Source organism: Atheta coriaria, unplaced genomic scaffold, assembly GCF_025399875.1.
Source record: "Atheta coriaria isolate IRGN ID8LTWV9N9 unplaced genomic scaffold, Caltech_Dcor_3.1 hic_scaffold_6_pilon, whole genome shotgun sequence".
NCBI classification, from domain to species: Eukaryota; Metazoa; Arthropoda; class Insecta; order Coleoptera; family Staphylinidae; genus Dalotia; species Dalotia coriaria.
Window position 1 is genome coordinate 11874038 of NW_027045448.1, and position 20702 is coordinate 11894739.

General features: G+C 34.0%; 2 protein-coding genes and 1 long non-coding RNA gene across 3 annotated transcripts; all 3 read left to right on the forward strand.

Moving 5' to 3' along the window:
• The first annotated feature begins 1113 nt into the window (after window positions 1–1113).
• LOC135793681 (lipase 3-like) lies at window positions 1114–3274 on the forward strand. The gene is made up of 5 exons (XM_065304739.1): window positions 1114–1749; window positions 1991–2237; window positions 2308–2457; window positions 2516–2746; window positions 2799–3274. Exons 1-5 carry the CDS (start codon window positions 1307–1309, stop codon window positions 2976–2978), a joined length of 1251 nt encoding a protein of 416 aa, XP_065160811.1. The 5' UTR covers window positions 1114–1306; the 3' UTR covers window positions 2979–3274.
• Window positions 3275–3674: 400 nt separating this feature from the next.
• On the forward strand, window positions 3675–20340 carry Duox (dual oxidase). The gene is made up of 12 exons (XM_065304708.1): window positions 3675–4225; window positions 7929–8009; window positions 13689–14038; window positions 14968–15172; window positions 15431–15597; window positions 15671–15907; window positions 16017–17636; window positions 17700–18009; window positions 18065–19116; window positions 19179–19334; window positions 19884–20012; window positions 20071–20340. The coding sequence occupies exons 1-12, from the start codon at window positions 4093–4095 to the stop codon at window positions 20197–20199; spliced, it is 4569 nt and encodes a 1522-aa protein (XP_065160780.1). The 5' UTR covers window positions 3675–4092; the 3' UTR covers window positions 20200–20340.
• Window positions 19343–19882, forward strand: LOC135793683 (uncharacterized). The gene is made up of 2 exons (XR_010548688.1): window positions 19343–19565; window positions 19618–19882. It is a non-coding gene; the product is annotated as an uncharacterized lncRNA (long non-coding RNA).
• Window positions 20341–20702: the final 362 nt, after the last annotated feature.

The following is a 20702-nucleotide window of genomic DNA, read 5'->3' on the forward strand; positions in this document are numbered from 1 at the left end:
TTTACAGCTGACAATTGAAACAAATAAAACTAAATATTTGAATGTTTTTTCAGTACTGAATCAAACAGAATGTAAATTACTATATAAATCTTGCATTGTCATAAATTAATAAATCAAACGTACAAAGATAAAATAGATACAAATAAGGTTTTTGTTACAAAATGTAATGAAACGCCCTCGGAAACGCCATTAACCAATTAACACAATTAATTATACTGATAAAATTTTACTTTTTACTTCTTAATTCTTTCTTTCAATTAATTTAAAATATACGCAACTATTCAGGAAATGAGAGATTCAGGAGTTAAGAGTTGTTTGTTTCTTACTTTGTAATTAAAACGTTATCATAACTGACACCACCAATAATTGCTTTTAAGTTTTTGTTTATGCATTATTCATATATTAATGTTCTGCAATTATATTGTTTTTTCGCGTGATGTGATACGAATTTTTGCTTTTTCGACACGTTCCGCGTCAAACCTATTATTCAACCTGTCAACTTTTGACATCCGTATCACATTTCTGTAGAAAAAACCATAATAATTACAACAAAGAAAAGAAAAACATTATTTACTATTTAATACCTATATTGGTACATATTATTAGCATTGCATAATAATTAAAATTAAAAATACTTTAATACTACGTTTTATTTTTATTTCAATTTGCTTAATATGAAAAGACATTAAAATGATTGTAAAATCCATCAAGATTTAATAACAAGTTTTTCTACACTGTCTAATGATACAATAGTACATTTTAAATCTATAAAATCAGTCATTTACATACGATTACTTGTCTTTAATGATCATATTGATTCTCAGATGGATTAAAAGAAGTTGCACTCATAGTTCCATGACCTTTACTTGCATCCAAATGGCAATATCTGCTTCTTAACCGACCGTTGCTAATGGCAACGTAAAAAACCACTTTCGCTATCCACGTGCAGTGGCAAAACGAAATATTTACTCCCCACATGTTGGACACATATTAATTAAAACAAATAACACACTAGTGCACTCGTGCGGTTGTGGAATGTGTGACTTTGTATTTACGCGCACTAACACACTCTTATTTTCGTAATGTATGCAGCCACACTAGTAGTATAAAATTAAATCGCTGCATTCAGTCTAACGGTCGACAGCATTTGCGAAGCATCCCAATCAGTTCGATATATATTTACGCAATTTAAGAATTATCTTATCACAAGTAGCCGGGGCCAACGATTCAAAATTCGTCTGTGTTTTTATTATTTCTATACAAATCTATACACTTTTCGAGTATCTCTTAAACAATTGATTTTAAAATGTCGAGTGGACTAGTAAACACAACAAATTTTAAATGTATAAAAAATATGTTTATAGTTTTAATATTATTTGGTTTAATAAGTGTTACCGTGGGTGATCAGCATATAATAATTCGTAAGACAACTGAAATAGATTACGCGATCAATTTGATATCAGACTGCGGATACCCACGCGAAGTTCATAAGAACGTGAAAACAGAAGATGGATATCTCCTGACCATGCAACGGATCAGAGGCAAAAGTAAAAATAGTATTCCTGTATTATTCATGCATGGTTTACTCGGGTCCGCTGAACATTTTCTCTTGTTGAATTGCACGGACGCTTTACCTTATCAATTGTACAATCAGGGATATGATATTTGGATCGGGAATGTGCGGACTGTTTCTTATTCTAGACATCATGTTAGTCTCAATCCGAATGGTCCAGCGTATTGGGATATATCGTAAGTTGAATTTAATTGTAGTCGTAATTTTAAATGGCGATTTAATGATCGATTTAATTAAATTTATTTGCATTACATACTCGTACATAAAGCAATTAATCATCAATTAGAAATCAAACACGTTTGTGCTGCATTAAATTACCATTCAATTATTCTATTCTGTTCACAATTGTTATGAAGTTATTAAAACGCCATCTATTTTTGACTGGTAGACATTTTCTAACCTAAAATTTATTTTCAGTATGGACGAGTTTGGAAATTATGATGTACCAGCACTAATCGATTATATTTTGAAAACAACAAATCATGAACAGATTATGTACGTCGGACATTCACAGGGTAACATGATCTTCTACATAATGTGCCATAATAGACCAGAATACGCCAATAAAGTAAAATTATTCGTGAATCTTTCTCCTGTTGCCACATTAAACAACTTCCCGCATCCATGGCTTGGAATGATTGCTCCACACGTCAAAGCGTTACAAGTAAGAATATTTATAATAATTATTTTATTTATAACAATTATTTATTTATTTATTTATTATAATATTCAAGAGTGTAGTCGAGAAATTCGGACTTTATGAATGGACATTCGGCCGTGATTACATTCGAGAATATGGCGGTATGATGTGCAGCATGGTACCAGAGTTATGCAAATATCTCCAATACTTGTTTTCCGGGTTGCCACCAGCTCGTCTACCTAATGTAAAGTACCTGTTTGAAAAAGCCACGAAGTACAGTTGCATAATTACCCACTTTCTAGGATCAATTTCAAAGACTGTTAACCAACTGTCCAGAAGGTATTGCAGCTAAGCAGTTTATCCATGCATGTTTAATGGTGAACGATCAGAGGTTTGAGAAATTCAATTTCGGGACACCTCAGAAAAACCTCATCAATTATGGATCGGAAATTCCGCCAGAGTATGACTTATCCAGAACCACAACGCCTGTTGCTATTTATTATTGTCATAATGACTGGTTTCTCTTGGATACGGTAAGTTATTAATGTTTTTAATTGCGGTTATAATAAAATATTTAATTTCTAGGAAGTGGAGAGGATCATGCAATATATACCAAATATAGTGGATTCATACAAAATTACTATTGATGGATTTTCGCACTTTGACTTTATTATCGGACCTTTGGCACCGCGTTATCTGTACCCCAGGATAATTGCGCTGATGAACCATTACAGAGATATGCAACCCTCACAAATTGAGGGATAATTAAGATAGTGAAGCAAATTAATTTAATGAAATTAGCACTTTCAAGCTTAAAAAAGTGCTTGCTTGGTTAATTCGACTATAGTGATTAAAGATACAAATGTTACGATACGGTGTAGGATAAAAAAACTGGGTTCGAAAATAACAGCATCGAAAAATAAATAAAAATGAGTATAAGTTATACTCCGAGGGCTATACAGGATACTTATACTACAAAATATGTGATAAGTTATTAAGTTATAATTAAGAAACGTTGACGTTTAAATAAACGCATGCGCAGCATGTTTATTGAGAAAAAACTTTGTTACATGTTTGATGATGGGTACTTGTTGTGATATAGGCAACCCAACATACATATAAAACTATACTATGACAGCATTCAAAAGATTTCCAACTGTTTCTTTGTACAAATCAAACCTGAGAAACTTTCGCAGTGCAGTTTTTATAACATTATCATCGGGAAAACTCAAATAAAAGTTGAAATTGTGTCATTGCAAGCAATAAAACACACTTGATTATAGCATGGTGATTCATTCAGAATCCGTAGGTAAATTTCCTACCTCCAACGTGTCTTCATTAACAAAACTCAAAACTTTGCTTTGCCACTGCCCGCGCCGCGACTTCACCTCGCTGGTGGGGCTTTTACACATCGCCGGCGCGCGCGATGTCTGGTTATAAAATAAAATCTACTTTCTCTTCTGCTTCGTCGGTGAGGTGTGCGACGACTACGACAACGCGGGGCCGCACAATCTCTTGTAGAGAGAAAAAAACCAAACGCGCCTCGCTGTGCGCCGCGCTCCACGCAAGTTTCGCAGTCGGTGCTCGGAATTCTCTCAGGCGCGTGTATCGAAAATGTGGCGATGAATACGTTGAGTGCATTTGTGTGTGTGTACTCAGTTCACGTAGCGAAGATCGCCCCGCGTGTGCGCTACCGACATCATTTCGCACAAGAATAATCGTACGAATTAACATTGTTCAAACATATGCGCGTGTGCAAAAGTAAAGTGGAACTTTTACGCGATTTGCGCTACTAGTCTTCAGAGTAAAATGCTGAACGTGCGGCATATGCAACCGAAAACATAAATTGCTTAATATTCATGCAACGAAAATAAATAAAATGCACACAAATAAAAGTCGTGAGAAACGTGAGAATAATCAATCAGCTGATATGAAACGTCCGGGTCGAAGTTGCGCGGTCGTCGCGTTGTGTTGTGTCATTGTGCTGCTTGTTACCGATGCGGTTGCCGCAGGTGAGTGTCTCATTTAAAAGGAACACACATTTAAATACTTGCAGTGTGTGTGCCAAAAGTCATGTTTGCTTTGCATTGTCTGCCCTACAAAGTCAATGACCATACTAACCTCTTGTCGAGCGTAAATGTAAACAATACAAATTACTTTTTAAAATTCCAAGAATTACATTAAGATGATATGTATATGCTTAACTAATTCAAAAAGTAAATATTTAAAACCTTCCGAAATGTTAAAAATTTTTAAGTTTATGTAGATGTTAAAAAGTGTTTTAAGTCAATAGAAATAGCGCTCGCATGTGAAGTTTGCAACATATCAACATAAATCCTTGGATGTTGACTGCTTGACTCAATCACAAAATTCTTTATGATTTAATAGCCAAGAACAAAAAATATATCACTTTTAAACTTTAGTCAACTTCGAACAAAACTACTCGTATACAATGTACAATTTATTAAGTCACTTCAAGGAAATAAAAAACTGAATTGAATGGAGTCTAGTTATATCCGAAATAATTAATTAATTGCTTTGAAACACGAAGAACAAGTGTTAATTTTTCAGTTTATTATTTTTGCGCACATTGAACGCAAAAAAATTAAATCATTGTTTAAAAGTTTTTTTAGTCTTATTAAAAATTGAGTATTTTAATGAATACCATAGAAATTTGCATTGTATTGCATCTCATTTCAATCAGGAATAATCAATTAAAAGGCTGAATTAATTTAAATTTAGATGGAAAATGCTGATGCGGATTTAATGTAGACAATCTGATAGACTAAAAATTGTACAACAAGTTGCCTAAAATTAACATCCTGCATTAGAATATAGGTTATATATTTTTATTTTCTTGATTTAACGAATTTTAACGATTTATTTTTATTTCATGTTTGTTTAACTGATAAATACGGGTTTGATTTCTTTATACCTACGTATTTAAATGCTCTTGAAGTAATTATTAAGATCGTGAAAACTTTCACAAATATATTAGGCGTATGACATTGGAAAAATCCATCATTACTCACTTGCTTGCAATTAAACCCAAGTATTGCACAAGCCAATACTTGTACATTGATATTATTTAATCGTGCCGTACCAAAATCGGTTGCAAATGATTAATATATAGTCCAAATTGATATTTATCAATTAAAATAAAGCATAAAATTAAAAACTTAAAAATATATATTTCTTGCACTTTAAATAAACATGATTCATCAATTCCGCTCTACCGGAATTTCCGGCGTGCAATATACAATAATTGACAGCCGATGATGCATTGATTTATTTCTGTTCAAGTAACATTTCACGTTTCACGTTCGAACAATCAAGGATAAACATACTATTTAAAAATAGATAAATAATGAACAAATCAATTAAATAATTCGAAATGTGTGTGATGTAACTGGATGTAGAGCTGGACAATACGGTGCCTACTCGTACACGATGTTATTATTGTTGGTTTTATGAGTGTTATTAATTTTACAAGTGTTTTGTTGGATCTGTTTAGTTGTGATTGTTGTAAAAGTTGTGTGTAGCATGTGTAGTAAATCCTGTCACAATATTTAACACGTGTGGAATGGTGAGTTGTGTATTGTGCGTCTAATCGTACTTTCAATAACATCAGCAACATCATCGGAACATCACAATCGTTATCTGAATATTATGCATGTTGGCGTGTACATACATATTCTTGTGAGTTTATAACATGATCAGAACGTGCACAGAACCGGAAAATCGTGTGCTAAGTACTTGTAAGAATCAATAAATTTTAAACTTTTAACTTTTATTATGCTGTATCTGAGTATAATAAGCATTATTTAAACAATAATGTTTTAGTTAAATTATATTAGCATTAAAATTCATTTAAGGTTAATATAAATAGTTTATTTCAGTAAAAAATGATATTTTTTGTATATAAATCATATAAAGTTAGGTTAGGTTATACATATGGCATTTAATTACAAAATATAGGTTAGGTTTACATTTGATATAATTGTACATAGCGATAAAAACATTTTAGAAATTTATTTAAGAAAACATTTAATATTTACCTATTTTTAAAGATTTTTATTAATTACGTTTATTCTAATGAATTTAATTTTCGATATTTCATTATTACTTTGATAATACCAAAGAGGTAAATCAAATATTGCACACATCAACAAAAAACATTAAAATCATTACTCAACGCAGTCCGCAAATAGAAAAAAGACAATTAAAACCCCATATTAAACATGTACTTGCGATCAAACCAGCGATAACTGTGTCTTTTTGCAATTCATGGATAAATCCCTGAAATTAATTAAAAAGAGATTGTACACCGTCTCCAGTCCAGTTTCACCTGCCCAATAGACAAAACATATCAACACTTCACTATAGTATGCGTAGACTAATTTATTTTGAAACAATTATTTTCTGACTTTGTTTTATAATATCACTACTTGATTATCTTAAAATCTGATTGGAGATCTAAAAAAAGCATCCAAACTTGACGTGCGAGCTCCATCCACACAGAATAAAAATTGATTAAATATTTTCTAAATACCTTAAGCATTTACGAGTGTTATTTTTGTAGCGAACTCGCTCAACACTTTGCATATAGGTTTTCAGGTCAATGTATATTACAAGTGTAATTTACTCGAATACCTATGATTTATATGGAGATTTTTCTCATCTATACATAAATAATCGAACGTTGTAATTAATTGCCAGCGAATTTTTATATCAACGAATTAGTGAGACTTAATTAATAAGCGCTAAAGTTGTGCGCCGAATTTTGGAATTTTTGTATTTGGCAGTATTGTGACAAAGAAATTACTTTTCTGACACGTTACGCCCGAAAACATGACAAGATAAAAATCAATTTTAAACATTTCAAATGCGATTATGAAATAGTTGCGGACCAGTTGAGTTGTTGACGTGTGGTATAACATTAAGCACTAATCTATCCAAATATAATATAAACATAAATTCATTTGAATGTCAGCTTGAAAAAATACACTTAGATTTGAATTTATCGAAAAAAATTTTCACGTGTATACAAACTCGTGTCGCCTCACGAGATTGATTCGCTTTCACTGCTCAAGATAATCTATATGATCGAATTTAATTATTACAAGGACAACGGTGCTAACGTGAGCACTGTGAGCACCGAAGAGCTCTCGAAGTACTCCAGTTCAATTCGTCTATTCGAATATTCGATGAATGCAATGTCTACGTGGACGTTCTAGATCGATGTATGCTTGTAGGTATGACGTGTTAAGCTTTGGCTTAAACATTCATCATGAATGTGTTCAGCACGCAGATGAGCTGTGTCGTGATGCAATCCGCGCGCGCATTTTATGTAAATGGACGTCTTGGGACGTCGATAAAGCGATGCGCATTGCCTTAATCGTAGCTAATGGGTAATTGATACTCATTGCTTTAGTGGAATTTTCGATTCCGTTTCTTCCTAATATTGATTCTCGATTCTTGATACTTGATTCCATCACGAAGACGCAATTATTTTGTCAAGCAGGATTAAATACAAATATTCATCTCATAATAATAATTACGTTTGAACTTGTTTAATTCTATAATTTTAATGATATTTCCTTGAAAAAATAAGTAGGTTGTTTATAAGTTTGAACATTATATTGCTCACGATTATACATTAACTACGCATTTGCGTCATGTACATTTGATAAATATATTTTGTTTTGTTTGCAGAAAATGTACTGGGACACTCCGAAAAGCAGAGATATGATGGATGGTTTAATAATTTGGCACATCCGCACTGGGGTGCTACAAGTAAGTTCACTTGATTTAAGTTTTATTTAGAGAGAAACATGTAAAACAAGCTTTTCCTTAGAAATTGTACAATTTTTTAAATCAAATTCGAAGTTTTTGGTTATTTTCGTCATTTCCTGTCAGTTGTCAAAAGACATCTATGATAAACTAACTTTAAAATTAACTTTTTCTCAAATTTATTGATTTATTTCGCTGTACATTAAATATTTTCAGTACAAAACACCATAAAAAGTTAACATTTAAGTTATTACATGCAATTTCTTAACATTTTTCATTTTTATGTTAATATAACCTAAACATTTGCAAAAATAAAGTGAAACTTATTCTTAAAGATCACTGACAACTTAAGCTTTGACATTTTGACAACAAAGAATAACCTTTTATTGCATTTATTCTCAATTGTTTAGTTAATTTAGTACAAAACATCAACTTTTATTGTACTGGAATCAAAACTATGTTCATATAGCACTTATCCACCTATTATATCCCATACAAAATAAAAATCCGAACGAAATTAGTTTGTAACCCAACCTCTGCGCAATCGACCTGTCGAATACACTATTATTAAATTATACAAGCTATAATATCTCATTCAACACGGCGAGACATCCGCTCAACATCTCAAAACACACTCATGACACATGTGTCGTATTGCTCCATCACACCTTGCATCAATAGCATTATGATTAATTTCTTAATTTCGGTTTCTGTAGCTTTCTCGCGCGCGATAAATAAATATTGTAATGAAGCCGCGTCTCATAAATATCGCCATAGCATTCGTCGTAGCGTCGCGGGCAAATAATTGCATAAATAAATAATATATTTACTTGTTAAATTGCCGAAACGTTGAAATTTGTCCGTGAATACGTTATTACGGATAATTTAGGAAGACGTGTGGGATCTGTTGTAATATAACGCGACACGGTCCAATTAGACTTATATCTGACTAGGGACGCGTTTCGCAATTTGGTAGCCAATTTGTTCGGTTCGAGGCGTAAAAGTTTTGTCAACGTTTTGTTCGATGGCTATAATTTTTTGATAAAATGAATAAATTTCTACCAACGACACACCCTCTCTCACGTTTAAAGCTCCATGAGAACAATCAACCAAAGTTGATGATAATATTATAATCAATTTTTAATTTATTTATTTGTTATAAGGACATTGCAACAGTGAAAATTTATAAATATGAAACAAAATTTATTTGTTTTAAAAATTTGTCTGAGATAAAGGCAAGGAAACATCTCTGGAGATCAAATTTTTGCTATCAACAACTTTGGTTGATTGTCACCATGGTACTTTATTATAATGTGGTGTTTAGGTGTTTTTAGTGTGCATACTGAATAAAACAATTCACAAATCGCGAGCACGCGTGCAACGCCATAAAAGTGATATGTCAATTAGCTTAAAACTGTTTCGTAAAATAAAATAAGAAACACAGAAACCACCTCAGATGGTGCGGTCTCATCGATTTATTATGTAAATTGACAAATTATGTATATCTAGATCTAGAGCTAGCGAGGCGGGCAAATAAGTGTTGCGTCTCTTATAAAATTAGGATTAGAACCAATAAGTCAAGCTTATTGCAAGGGATTATGTCAATCATTCCGAATCAAAGTAGAAATTCATTTCGTCTTTAAGGTTATTGCTTATTGGAATTATTGGTGCGCATGATTTGGCAATTCGTCAAACTTTATTATCATTCGTAATTCCAAAGAATTCGAGAAATTTTAGTTATTCCCATTTCGGTTCACGCAATAACTAGAAACTAGATTTATTCATCAAATCGGATTTTTATATTCATTTTTCGACTTTTTTACAATGTCGTAAAACCAAAAGATAGGTTTATGCAGAAGTATGGAAATAATTAATATTAATTTGAATATCGTTCGAAAGTTTTATTTAATTAAAACATATTCGCGCTGGAAATTAATTAGAAATTTCAAAATTTCGGCAAGCACGTGCGTCTGTCGAAAATCTCAAAAGTTAATTACTTAAACGGTTAACTGAACTCTATGTCTGCATGATAAGACTGGACCATTAATTAAAATGTCATAAAATGAGCCGAAAATATTGTGCACATGTCCAGGATCCAGTTTAATGTTAGATAATTAAACAATTACAATGCTAACCTCATGCATATACGGAATAAATTAATTTCATTCATCGTAAAATAGGAAACCAATTATTGTGAATTTGTTTATAAAGCGATGAAATCAAACCCACGCTTGTTTTATGCATTAATTAATTAACCGATCGATGGCAATAAATAATTTGTGAAAGGATAGATAAAAAATAGATTTTTTACAAATTTTACACGACCGATAACAATAAATATTAAGGATTAGATGGAAATTTTCACTTGTACGCATATTTTTATTACGTACAACTTTATATCTTACCAATTATATGTTTAAAATAATTATGAAAACAATGGATCTTTGTTTGCTTAGTTAAGTTAGGCATGGGTATTGTATGCAGCGGTATCCACACTTTTGAATCACGTTTACAATGTGAAACGATTTTTATGGCGAGTACCTACTCTATAAAATAATCGCGTAATATAAGCTGTTATGAATTAAGTTCAGACTCTCAGTGCTCAAGAAAAGTACTTGTAGTATTTATTTTATTTGCATATTTATTATGGGAAATGGCGTTTTTATTAGATCAGGCCGATGCAATTAGACGGCGATAGTTATTTCATGTCACAAAGAATTTTTATTTTCGCGTGAATAATGTTTTTTCTAAAGGTAGATAAAAGATAGTTTTTAAGTCAAATCAGTCAAATTTGAGAGCATAATAAAATATTGTGCATGATTATCATGGTTTTATTACTTATATTCATTTTATAATTAGTTTTGAGCTATACAAATGACGAAGGCGCTGCGCCGCAACCAATTTTACACATTTCCTTTGTTTTTCACTGCAATCACACCGCAATATGTTTGGATAACTCATATTTGGTAAAAAGAAATAAAGTTATCGCCTCTTATAATGGCATTATTGCCTATTTTACGTTTTAAGGAATATTTTTGAATAAAATATGCAATTGTGCAACTTTAATCTTAAAAGAAGGTTGTTTCCATGAATGAACGTATTTAAAATTAATTTAAATATTATAAATACCCATAACAAGCAATTGTTAAGTCGTTTGTAACAGATTATACGACATTACGAATTAAGGTATTTGCATTTATTAGTTTCAGCTTGTTATCTCGTATGTTATTCAACTATTTTCTAAATTAAATTTAATTTGAATATGTGCAGAGAACGATAAATCATTATAAAGCTGTTAAATCAAGTATCGACTGACACCGTCCCAACGCATGGCGAATAAATAAAAATTTGATTTACGATTGAAAATTGCATACCTACACGCATCAATCTCGAATTTCATGTTCTGCATTAATTTTCAACTTGACAACCACCACACACTATAAAACTATGCAAATTTATTTACATTATAGAGAAAATAGATAAAAACAGGATTATCTCGTAAATCGATCAAATGCAGCTATTTTTATGCTTTTCTTGATTTACTACTTTTGTTAAAACAATACCAACCTACGTATTTATATTGAGTGATCTTAGGTTTATTCTCATTTATATTTATGAAGCCGTGACGTGGCCATAGATAGTTAATTAATTAAGAGCTAAGATAAATCACAAGGAGGATGTGGTAGCAGTTTGAGTTTTATAAATATTAATTAGGTGGATGAATATTTATAATTCGTTTATTTATTTTTTTATAATTTTGTATTTTAATTCCGTTCGTTATTAAGAAATATAAAATTTAAGTACTTTGTTTTAATTAATGAGGAGACTTAAGTTTGGTGTCTTCTATTGTGTTATTTTTTAATTCTGAGAAGGTTCGTCAAGTTTATCAACAAATTAAACAACACTTCTGGAGGAAACGTAATATGATCATCAATTAAAATTTTTAAGTGTTTCAACACCAAAGAAAAAAAAAACAGATAAATAAATTCTTGCCGTGACCAGGTGAAACAATTATATTTATTTTGCATATAATTACCGTAGTTTTGCAAATAATAAAGGTATTATTTGCAAAAATTATGTTTTTTTTAGTTTTGTCATTTTTCGCGTTCGAAATTTGTACTGCAAATCAAACATTACTGGTTGTTAAAGTTTATTTTACAGATAAAAAGCTTAAATTAGTCAATTTGTACGTAAAATACTGTTAATATGATACCTTTAAGACATCACATCATTTATTTACATTTTGACGTTCATCATTTTACGTAACATTTAATTTTTCACGCACTAAATACGAAACATCAACTTTTAATATTTAAATGCCATAAATTTACTACCATTTTTATTCGACACATGAAACGAATTTATTTTAGACGTTTATAATTTACCACGGTACTCAAGAAATACGAAATTACCAATACATTTACATAATTTGTAAGAGGATGTTTTAAAAAAATACATAAATTGAGAAAGAAAGCAATTATTTTGGGATCGAGACAAATTAACCGTGCGTGTGTGTTTACCTAGGTGTGTAAATACATTTTCTGTGTGTAATTACTTTGCGCTGCGTGTAAATTTCTCTCTCTTTCCAGTTTATTTGTTCTTTAACTGTGTGTGTACCAACTGATCGAACGAAAGTAGACGCATGTTAAATGTATTTACTTAAATTGCCTTAGAAATGTTAAAATGTTTTATGCAAAGATGCTGTATAAAATATAAATAGAAAATTGAACGTTGAAAATGTTACAAGTGGGTTTTGTTTATAAATAGCATACTTTAACATTAGTTTAATGTTTGTAGTCATAAAATAGTTTAGCGTTACATGTTTTTAGGCAAATTATTGAGCGTATCAAATTACAACTATATTTTAAAGACATTTCTATACAATTTAAATATATTCTTGAATATTTTATTCCAAAAGATGAAGATTTTAAACAGAAGAAACTTATTTTTTGATGTTGTGGAGCATGTTTCCGAAATTTTATTATTATTTGACATTGCACAACATTTAAATATTTAAATAATGTGAATATTGTGAAATTTGATATGCCGATATATCGATACATATTTGAAAGAATTCGGCATTGCTGCAGTTTTGATTGCCATTCGAAAATTTTATTGCTCGCATAGTTTTTTTTTTCAACTATTTTAAAAATTACATTATGCGTCAAATGTGGGTCATATTTTTATTATCAATCGCAGACTGCTTGTCCCTCGCGATCAAATAATTCGCGTTTGTATTCTGATCAGATTGAAAACGTCCTGCGGTTATTGATTAATATTTTATGCGTATATTATGTAAAATTCAGCCCGTGTTCTCTAATTTGTTACACCGAATTTATCATCTCGTAAAATTAGTCACGGATTTTACGAGCGCGATTTCCACATTTCTGCACCACGGAATTGGAGCTAATATGCAAACCAGTTGACAAATGAGCTGTCTTCTATTTTAGAATATATACAACCCATTGTTTAGACTTTAGACTTAAAACTCAAATAAAATAAAAATAAGAAAGTTAAAACTATAATAGCCCGCGTTGATAAATATATCTATTGTCTTTCCGACACGAATTTCAATATAGACATATATAACTGTCGCAGATAAGTTTAAACAAGATATCAACATGATGTGTCATGGTTTTGAATTGGTTTAGTTTTAATATAATTGTCTTTTGCGTGTTACAGATAGTCACCTGATAAGGAAAGCGCCGCCGGCGTATTCGGATGGCGTATACATGATGGCCGGTCAGAATCGGCCGAGCCCTAGGAAATTAAGTCGTTTATTTATGAAAGGCATCGACGGATTAAGTTCGATGCAGAATCGCACAGCGCTGCTGGCATTCTTCGGACAATTAGTTACGTCGGAAATTGTGATGGCTAGTGAGAGTGGCTGTCCTATTGAGATGCATCACATCGAGATTGAAAAATGTGATGAGATTTATGATAAAGACTGTCGGGGTGATAGATATATTCCATTTCATCGAGCGATGTACGATAGACATACTGGGCAAAGTCCAAATGCGCCAAGGGAACAGGTAGGTTATGTTTATAACATGCAGCGCCACCTATAGATATTAAACTCAAATATACAGAAAACCTTACCTAGTTTTGTGATTATTTAAAATTATTTAGGGAAAATTTTTGAAATTTAATGTTTCTAATGCATTTTAATGTATTTTTGGCATTTTTCTGACAAAACTCCCATTGCAAAGTGTGAACAATGATACTCTAGTAAAAAAAAACTCACATAAAATATATTACGACGAGTTATTATTTTAATGCAGTGCTGACCATGAAATCCGAGCGTAGAATTTTAAAATTACGTAAGTAGGCGCATTATTTCGTGCACGTTGCTCATTCAATTAAAATTACCAAGAAAATATATCGCTTTAAGCGTCTTGTCTTTGCGAACGTCTAGATTTTCATTGTGATATATTTATATTCTCATTTCACTTTCAAGCTCCACACACTGACCTATATTTCCATACGAAAACAAGTGATAAATAACTTATGCTGCGATTAAATCACATATATTTAACTTGACGATTGTAAATTAATTAATCGGGCGTGTATCAAAAAATAAAATGTCGATATCTGTTAATTCTTAATAGTGCGACTCGCGGTCTCATTAACAAAAAGCCATGGGCGCGGTAACGCACAACTCCTTAGATGTGGATATTTATTAGAAGGTTGTTACACTTTTAAAGAGTTTCTATGTCTTGCGGATATTAAGGAATATATGGAATTGAATATGTTTGTGATTTGAATGTCGAATCAATTGGAGTTGTCACACGGTGTTGAGGTATGCTATGAATAGCACCTTAAACTATTTCGAACCGGAACCGGAAATGTGTTCGAAGTTATTTTCGTTTATATAATGACTTGAATCTAAAATAAGATTCTTGTTGGTTGTATTTCTTTTAAAATTTAAAATTTATGCATATTTACTTTTTATGAATTATAGATGAACCAAGTAACAAGTTGGATGGACGGTAGTTTCATCTACAGTACAAGCGAGCCGTGGATAAACACAATGCGCTCATTCCAAAATGGCACGTTGTTAACAGACGCATCCGGGAAAATGCCGATAAGAAACTCGATGCGGGTACCACTGTTCAACAATCCGGTGCCGCAGGTGATGCGGATGCTCAGCTCGGAGCGGCTTTTTCGTAAGTACCAACAACAATTGCATGAGAACTCGGATGGATTCTTGCGCAATGCGCGATGAAATTACGCGCCACAGCGGCGAGCGAAATTCGTGAGGTCGCGTCATATTCCTCCGACACTGAAGATTACGCTTGCGTATTCGCAAGAAATCTTCTTCATTGCAGCAGATTTTGCAACATTACTATTTGTTCACACCTAGATGTGTATATTACGCGTTATTATTATTATTATTACTATTTTAATCTTAAATGCATTTTCAGTCTTGGGAGATCCGAGAACAAATCAAAATCCAGCTATTTTAACTCTGAGTATATTATTCTTCCGATGGCATAATGTGGTGGCGGCCAGAGTGCAACACCAACATCCGGATTGGACCGACGAGGACGTGTTCCAAAGGTCGCGAAGAATCGTCATCGGGACTATTCAGGTAAGCGTGTTAGAAATCAACGTGCGCTTGATGATGATGATTGATTGTTGTGTTTGTTGCTTGGTAATTGTAGAATATCATAATGTACGAGTATTTGCCGGCGTTTTTGGGTAGAAAGTTGCCGGAGTACACCGGCTACCGGCAAGAAGTGCATCCTGGCGTGACGCACGTTTTCCAAGCGGCGGCGTTTCGTTTCGGCCACTCGCTGATACCGCCTGGTTTGTACCGTCGTGACGGCAAGTGCAATTTTAAGAAGACGGCAATGGGACATCTTGCTATACGTCTCTGCAGCACATGGTGGGATTCGAATGTAAGTAAACACATACATTCTCCTAAATACACTGCGCGTGTAGCACAACAATATTGATGAGCGGTAATTAGCGTGCATGATGATATTAACGTGTAATTTTTTTGCTTAGGATGTGTTGAGCAACAACTCGGTGGAGGAGCTCCTGATGGGCATGACCTCGCAGCTGGCGGAACGCGAAGATGCCGTTCTCTGCTCTGACGTCAGAGATAAGTTATTTGGCCCGATGGAGTTTTCCCGGAGGGATCTAGGTGCGCTTAATATAATGCGCGGTAGGGACAATGGCCTTCCAGATTACAACACCGTCCGTGCGCAATATAAATTGCCCAAGTATAAGGAGTGGAATGATATAAATCCGAAACTTTTCGAAAAGAATCCGGAAATTCTGCGCGTGTTAGTTTCTGCCTATAATAATGATATTAACAACGTCGATGTGTACATTGGAGGTATGCTGGAGAGTTATGGTAAACCTGGTGATTTATTTGCGGAGGTCATAATCGAGCAGTTTACGCGAATTCGTGACTCGGATCGTTTTTGGTTCGAAAACACAAACAACGAAATTTTTACTCTTGAAGAAATTGAAGAGTTAAGAAAAATTAAATTGTGGGATGTTATTGTCAACAGCACAGACATCAAACCAGAGGAGATACAACGTAATGTCTTCTTTTGGAATGTTGGTGATCCATGTCAACAACCAATGCAACTCAATGCATCTCAGTTAGAACCTTGTAAAGTACTTGGAGGGTACGATTATTTTGAAAACAACGAGTTAGTATATATTTATGCTTGCGTTTTCCTCGGGTTTGTTCCGATACTGTGCGCTGGTGCCGGTTATGGCGTTGTCAAACTGCAAAATCGACGCAGGCGGAGACTCAAAATACAACAAGAAGAGTTACGTAATTCAGTAGATGGTAAACTTCCAGTTGACACTATGATTGTGCAGGAATGGCTGCATGCTAATCACAAACGACTGGTCAAAGTAAATATCGGTCCTGAATTAGCTCTACATATTGTGGGGCGAAAAGGTGAAAAACTACGCACGCTTAATTTTAAAAATGTCGAAACTGTTACATTAGAAGAATCACTTGATGTACACGGTAAAAAGAAACCCCTAGTTTTAATTCGCCTTCCACGCGAACACGACTTGGTCCTCGAATTGGATACGATAGGGATGAGGAAGAAATTTATTAGCAAACTGGAATTATTCCTGAATTCCCACAAGCGCAACCTTATTTGTATACAAGTAGTCCGTGAAATAATGCTCGCCAAGGCGGAAACACGAGAGCGAAGACAACGTAAGCTCGAGCACTTTTTCAGAGAGGCTTACGCGCTAACATTTGGGTTGCGACCTGGAGAGCGGCGTAGGCGATCCGATGCCAGCACGGATGGTGAGGTTGTAACGGTAATGAGAACTTCGCTCTCAACCAGTGAGTTTGCGAATGCATTAGGCATGAAACACGATGCCGTATTTGTTAAGAAAATGTTTAATATTGTTGATAAAGACAGTGATGGCAGAATTTCATTCCAAGAGTTTTTGGATACTGTAGTATTGTTTTCACGAGGTAAAACAGAAGACAAATTGAGAATTATCTTCGACATGTGTGATAATGATAGAAACGGAGTTATCGATAAAATCGAACTTTCCGAGATGATGAGGTCATTAGTAGAAATAGCGCGAACAACCAGTTTGTCTGATGCTCATGTTACCGAACTCATCGACGGAATGTTCCAGGTATTTTTTTAACTTTTCTTACTCTAATAACTCATTTATTAATTGTTATTTCTAAAAAAATAGGATGCCGGTTTAGAACATAAAGAATTCCTCACCTATAGCGATTTCAAGGAGATGATGAAGGAGTATAAGGGTGATTTCGTCGCCATTGGATTGGATTGTAAAGGAGCGAAGCAAAACTTCCTCGATACATCAACCAACGTCGCGAGAATGACAAGTTTCCACATTGAGCAACCCGCAGACGCCGAAGAGGGTTATCTGAAATTGAAGTGGAATTCAGTAACTACATTCCTAGAAGAAAACAGACAAAATATTTTTTACCTTTTTGTGTTCTACGTTATTACGATCGCGCTTTTCGTTGAGAGATTTATACGTAATTTTTTTCAACCATTTAATTATTAATTTAATCTTATTGTATATATTTACAGATTATTCATTTATGGCTGAACACACGGATCTGCGTCACATCATGGGCGTCGGCATTGCTATAACTCGAGGATCTGCCGCATCGTTGTCCTTCTGCTATAGCATGCTCCTCTTGACAATGTCCCGCAATTTACTAACAAAACTCAAAGAATTCTCCATCCAGCAATACATTCCTTTAGATGCTCATATTCAATTCCATAAAATAGCCGCGTGCACAGCACTCTTCTTCTCAATATTACACACAGTGGGACACATTGTGAACTTTTACCACGTCTCCACACAACCTGTTGAGAATTTGAAATGTCTCACCAGTGAAGTCCGTTTCCCATCCGATTACAAGCCGGGTATTACATTCTGGTTATTCCAAACCATAACGGGCGCCACGGGAGTGATGCTCTTTATAACGATGTGCATAATTTTCGTCTTCGCGCATCCTTTGATCCGCAAAAAAGCGTACAACTTTTTCTGGATGACTCACAGTCTCTATATTGTTTTGTATGCGCTGTGTTTAATTCACGGCTTGGCAAGACTCACAGGCGCCCCGCGTTTCTGGCTGTTCTTTATCGGGCCGGGAATTATCTTCACACTGGATAAAGTAGTCAGTCTGCGAACGAAGTATATTCCGTTGGATGTCATCGAGACAGAACTACTGCCGTCGGACGTGATCAAGATCAAGTTTTATCGTCCGCCCAATTTGAAGTATCTCTCCGGGCAGTGGGTGCGTTTAGCATGCACGGCGTTCAAGACATCCGAGTCGCATTCCTTCACGCTCACCTCTGCGCCGCATGAGAACTTCTTGTCGTGCCACATTAAAGCGCAAGGGCCGTGGACATGGAAGCTGAGGAATTATTTTGATCCATGTAATTACAATCCAGAGGATCAGCCCAAGATATTATTGGAGGGACCTTTCGGTGGGGGAAATCAAGATTGGTACAAGTTTGAGGTCGCTGTTATGGTCGGAGGTGGTATTGGTGTCACTCCTTATGCTTCAATTCTCAACGATTTGGTGTTTGGTACGTCAACAAATCGATATTCGGGTGTTTCATGTAAAAAGGTAATAAATGCCATTTTGAAATCAATATTTCCACTACAGAAAATAATAATTCCTCCTCACAGGTATATTTCTTGTGGATTTGCCCGTCGCACAAACATTTCGAGTGGTTTATTGATGTCCTTCGAGATGTGGAGAAAAAAGATGTGACAAACGTCTTAGAAATCCACATTTTTATCACACAGTTTTTCCACAAATTTGATTTGAGGACAACCATGTTGGTAAGTGAAATAAATCTGTCAAAAATCACACAAATTGAAAATGTCACAATTTAAAGTCTACGAAATATTAAGCGACGACGATAAAAATCAAATAACCGATCACTGGAACCGATTTGTTGTTCCAAACTTTCATAAATACTGTAACATCTTCTACGCGCGACTCAAGCAGCACTTTCCCGCACATCTGTTATTTTTCGGCGATGAACACGATGAACACGAACAAAACCAGAAGTATTACACTCACTGCCAGCAATTTATGAAAATAATAGATCTGATTGTAAAGGATATCAAGAATCCCAATGTTATTTTGAAACAAATTGAATTTGTTGGACAATCACATCCTCGAATCGCAGATTCCGAATTTAGTAAAATGCGCGTCACCCTGCTCGATATGCTAGAAGAACTTTACGATGCGCGCAGTTTTCGCAAAGACCTTGCTGATTCTTGGGAGAAATTTTTACGCATTTTATTTTATGCAATAAGCGAACGCACATCTGATCCCAATGCACATCCAGATCAATAAAATTAATAAAATTCATGTTCTTGTAGTACATTTGTGAAAATCATTTCCAACGTTTGTCGAAAACGTCAATGTTTACCGGTTTGAAAGCAGTCAATCATTTTGGCCGGCCTGACATGACGTCGTTCCTGAAGTTTGTTCAGAAAAAGCACAGCTATGTAAGTAAACCTCAATAATTGATTGTCAACATTGTTGGCCTCATTGTTACCATTGCAGGTGAGCAAAATCGGCGTCTTCAGTTGTGGCCCGAGACCGTTAACCAAGAGCGTGATGTCCGCATGTGACGATGTTAATAAAGCACGCAAACTGCCGTACTTCATCCATCACTTCGAAAATTTCGGCTGAGAAAGCCAATTAGTAAATTTTACATTAAATTATTTAATTTTAAACGCATATCGAAGTCATCCGAAGAGTAATACAAATAAAATTCTGTGTAAACGTTCAGTTTTAAATCAATGTTTATATTTAATAAAAATATATGTTATACATCTTTTTATAAACCAAAATGTAACAATGTTATATAATTGTGTTGAAAGTTGACGATTAACCATCCAGATAAAGAAATTTATTTGCCATAGATGCAGCATCCATAGAAGATGACGAATAATATTAAAATCACAACTAACAAGATTTGCATAAATAGAGAGATGAAGGAGAAAATCACCAGCTTGAACCAGTAGATGATTATTATTATTTCGATGAGACGGGAGAGCTTCTTGTTGCTTAATAATTGATGTGCAAATCTGTACTGCCTTGCAAAATTGGACAATCGCGATGGGTCCATTTTTTACTGGATGTGCTTTACATATTTTGACGTGAATTTTGACATTGATTCAATGCAGTATTAA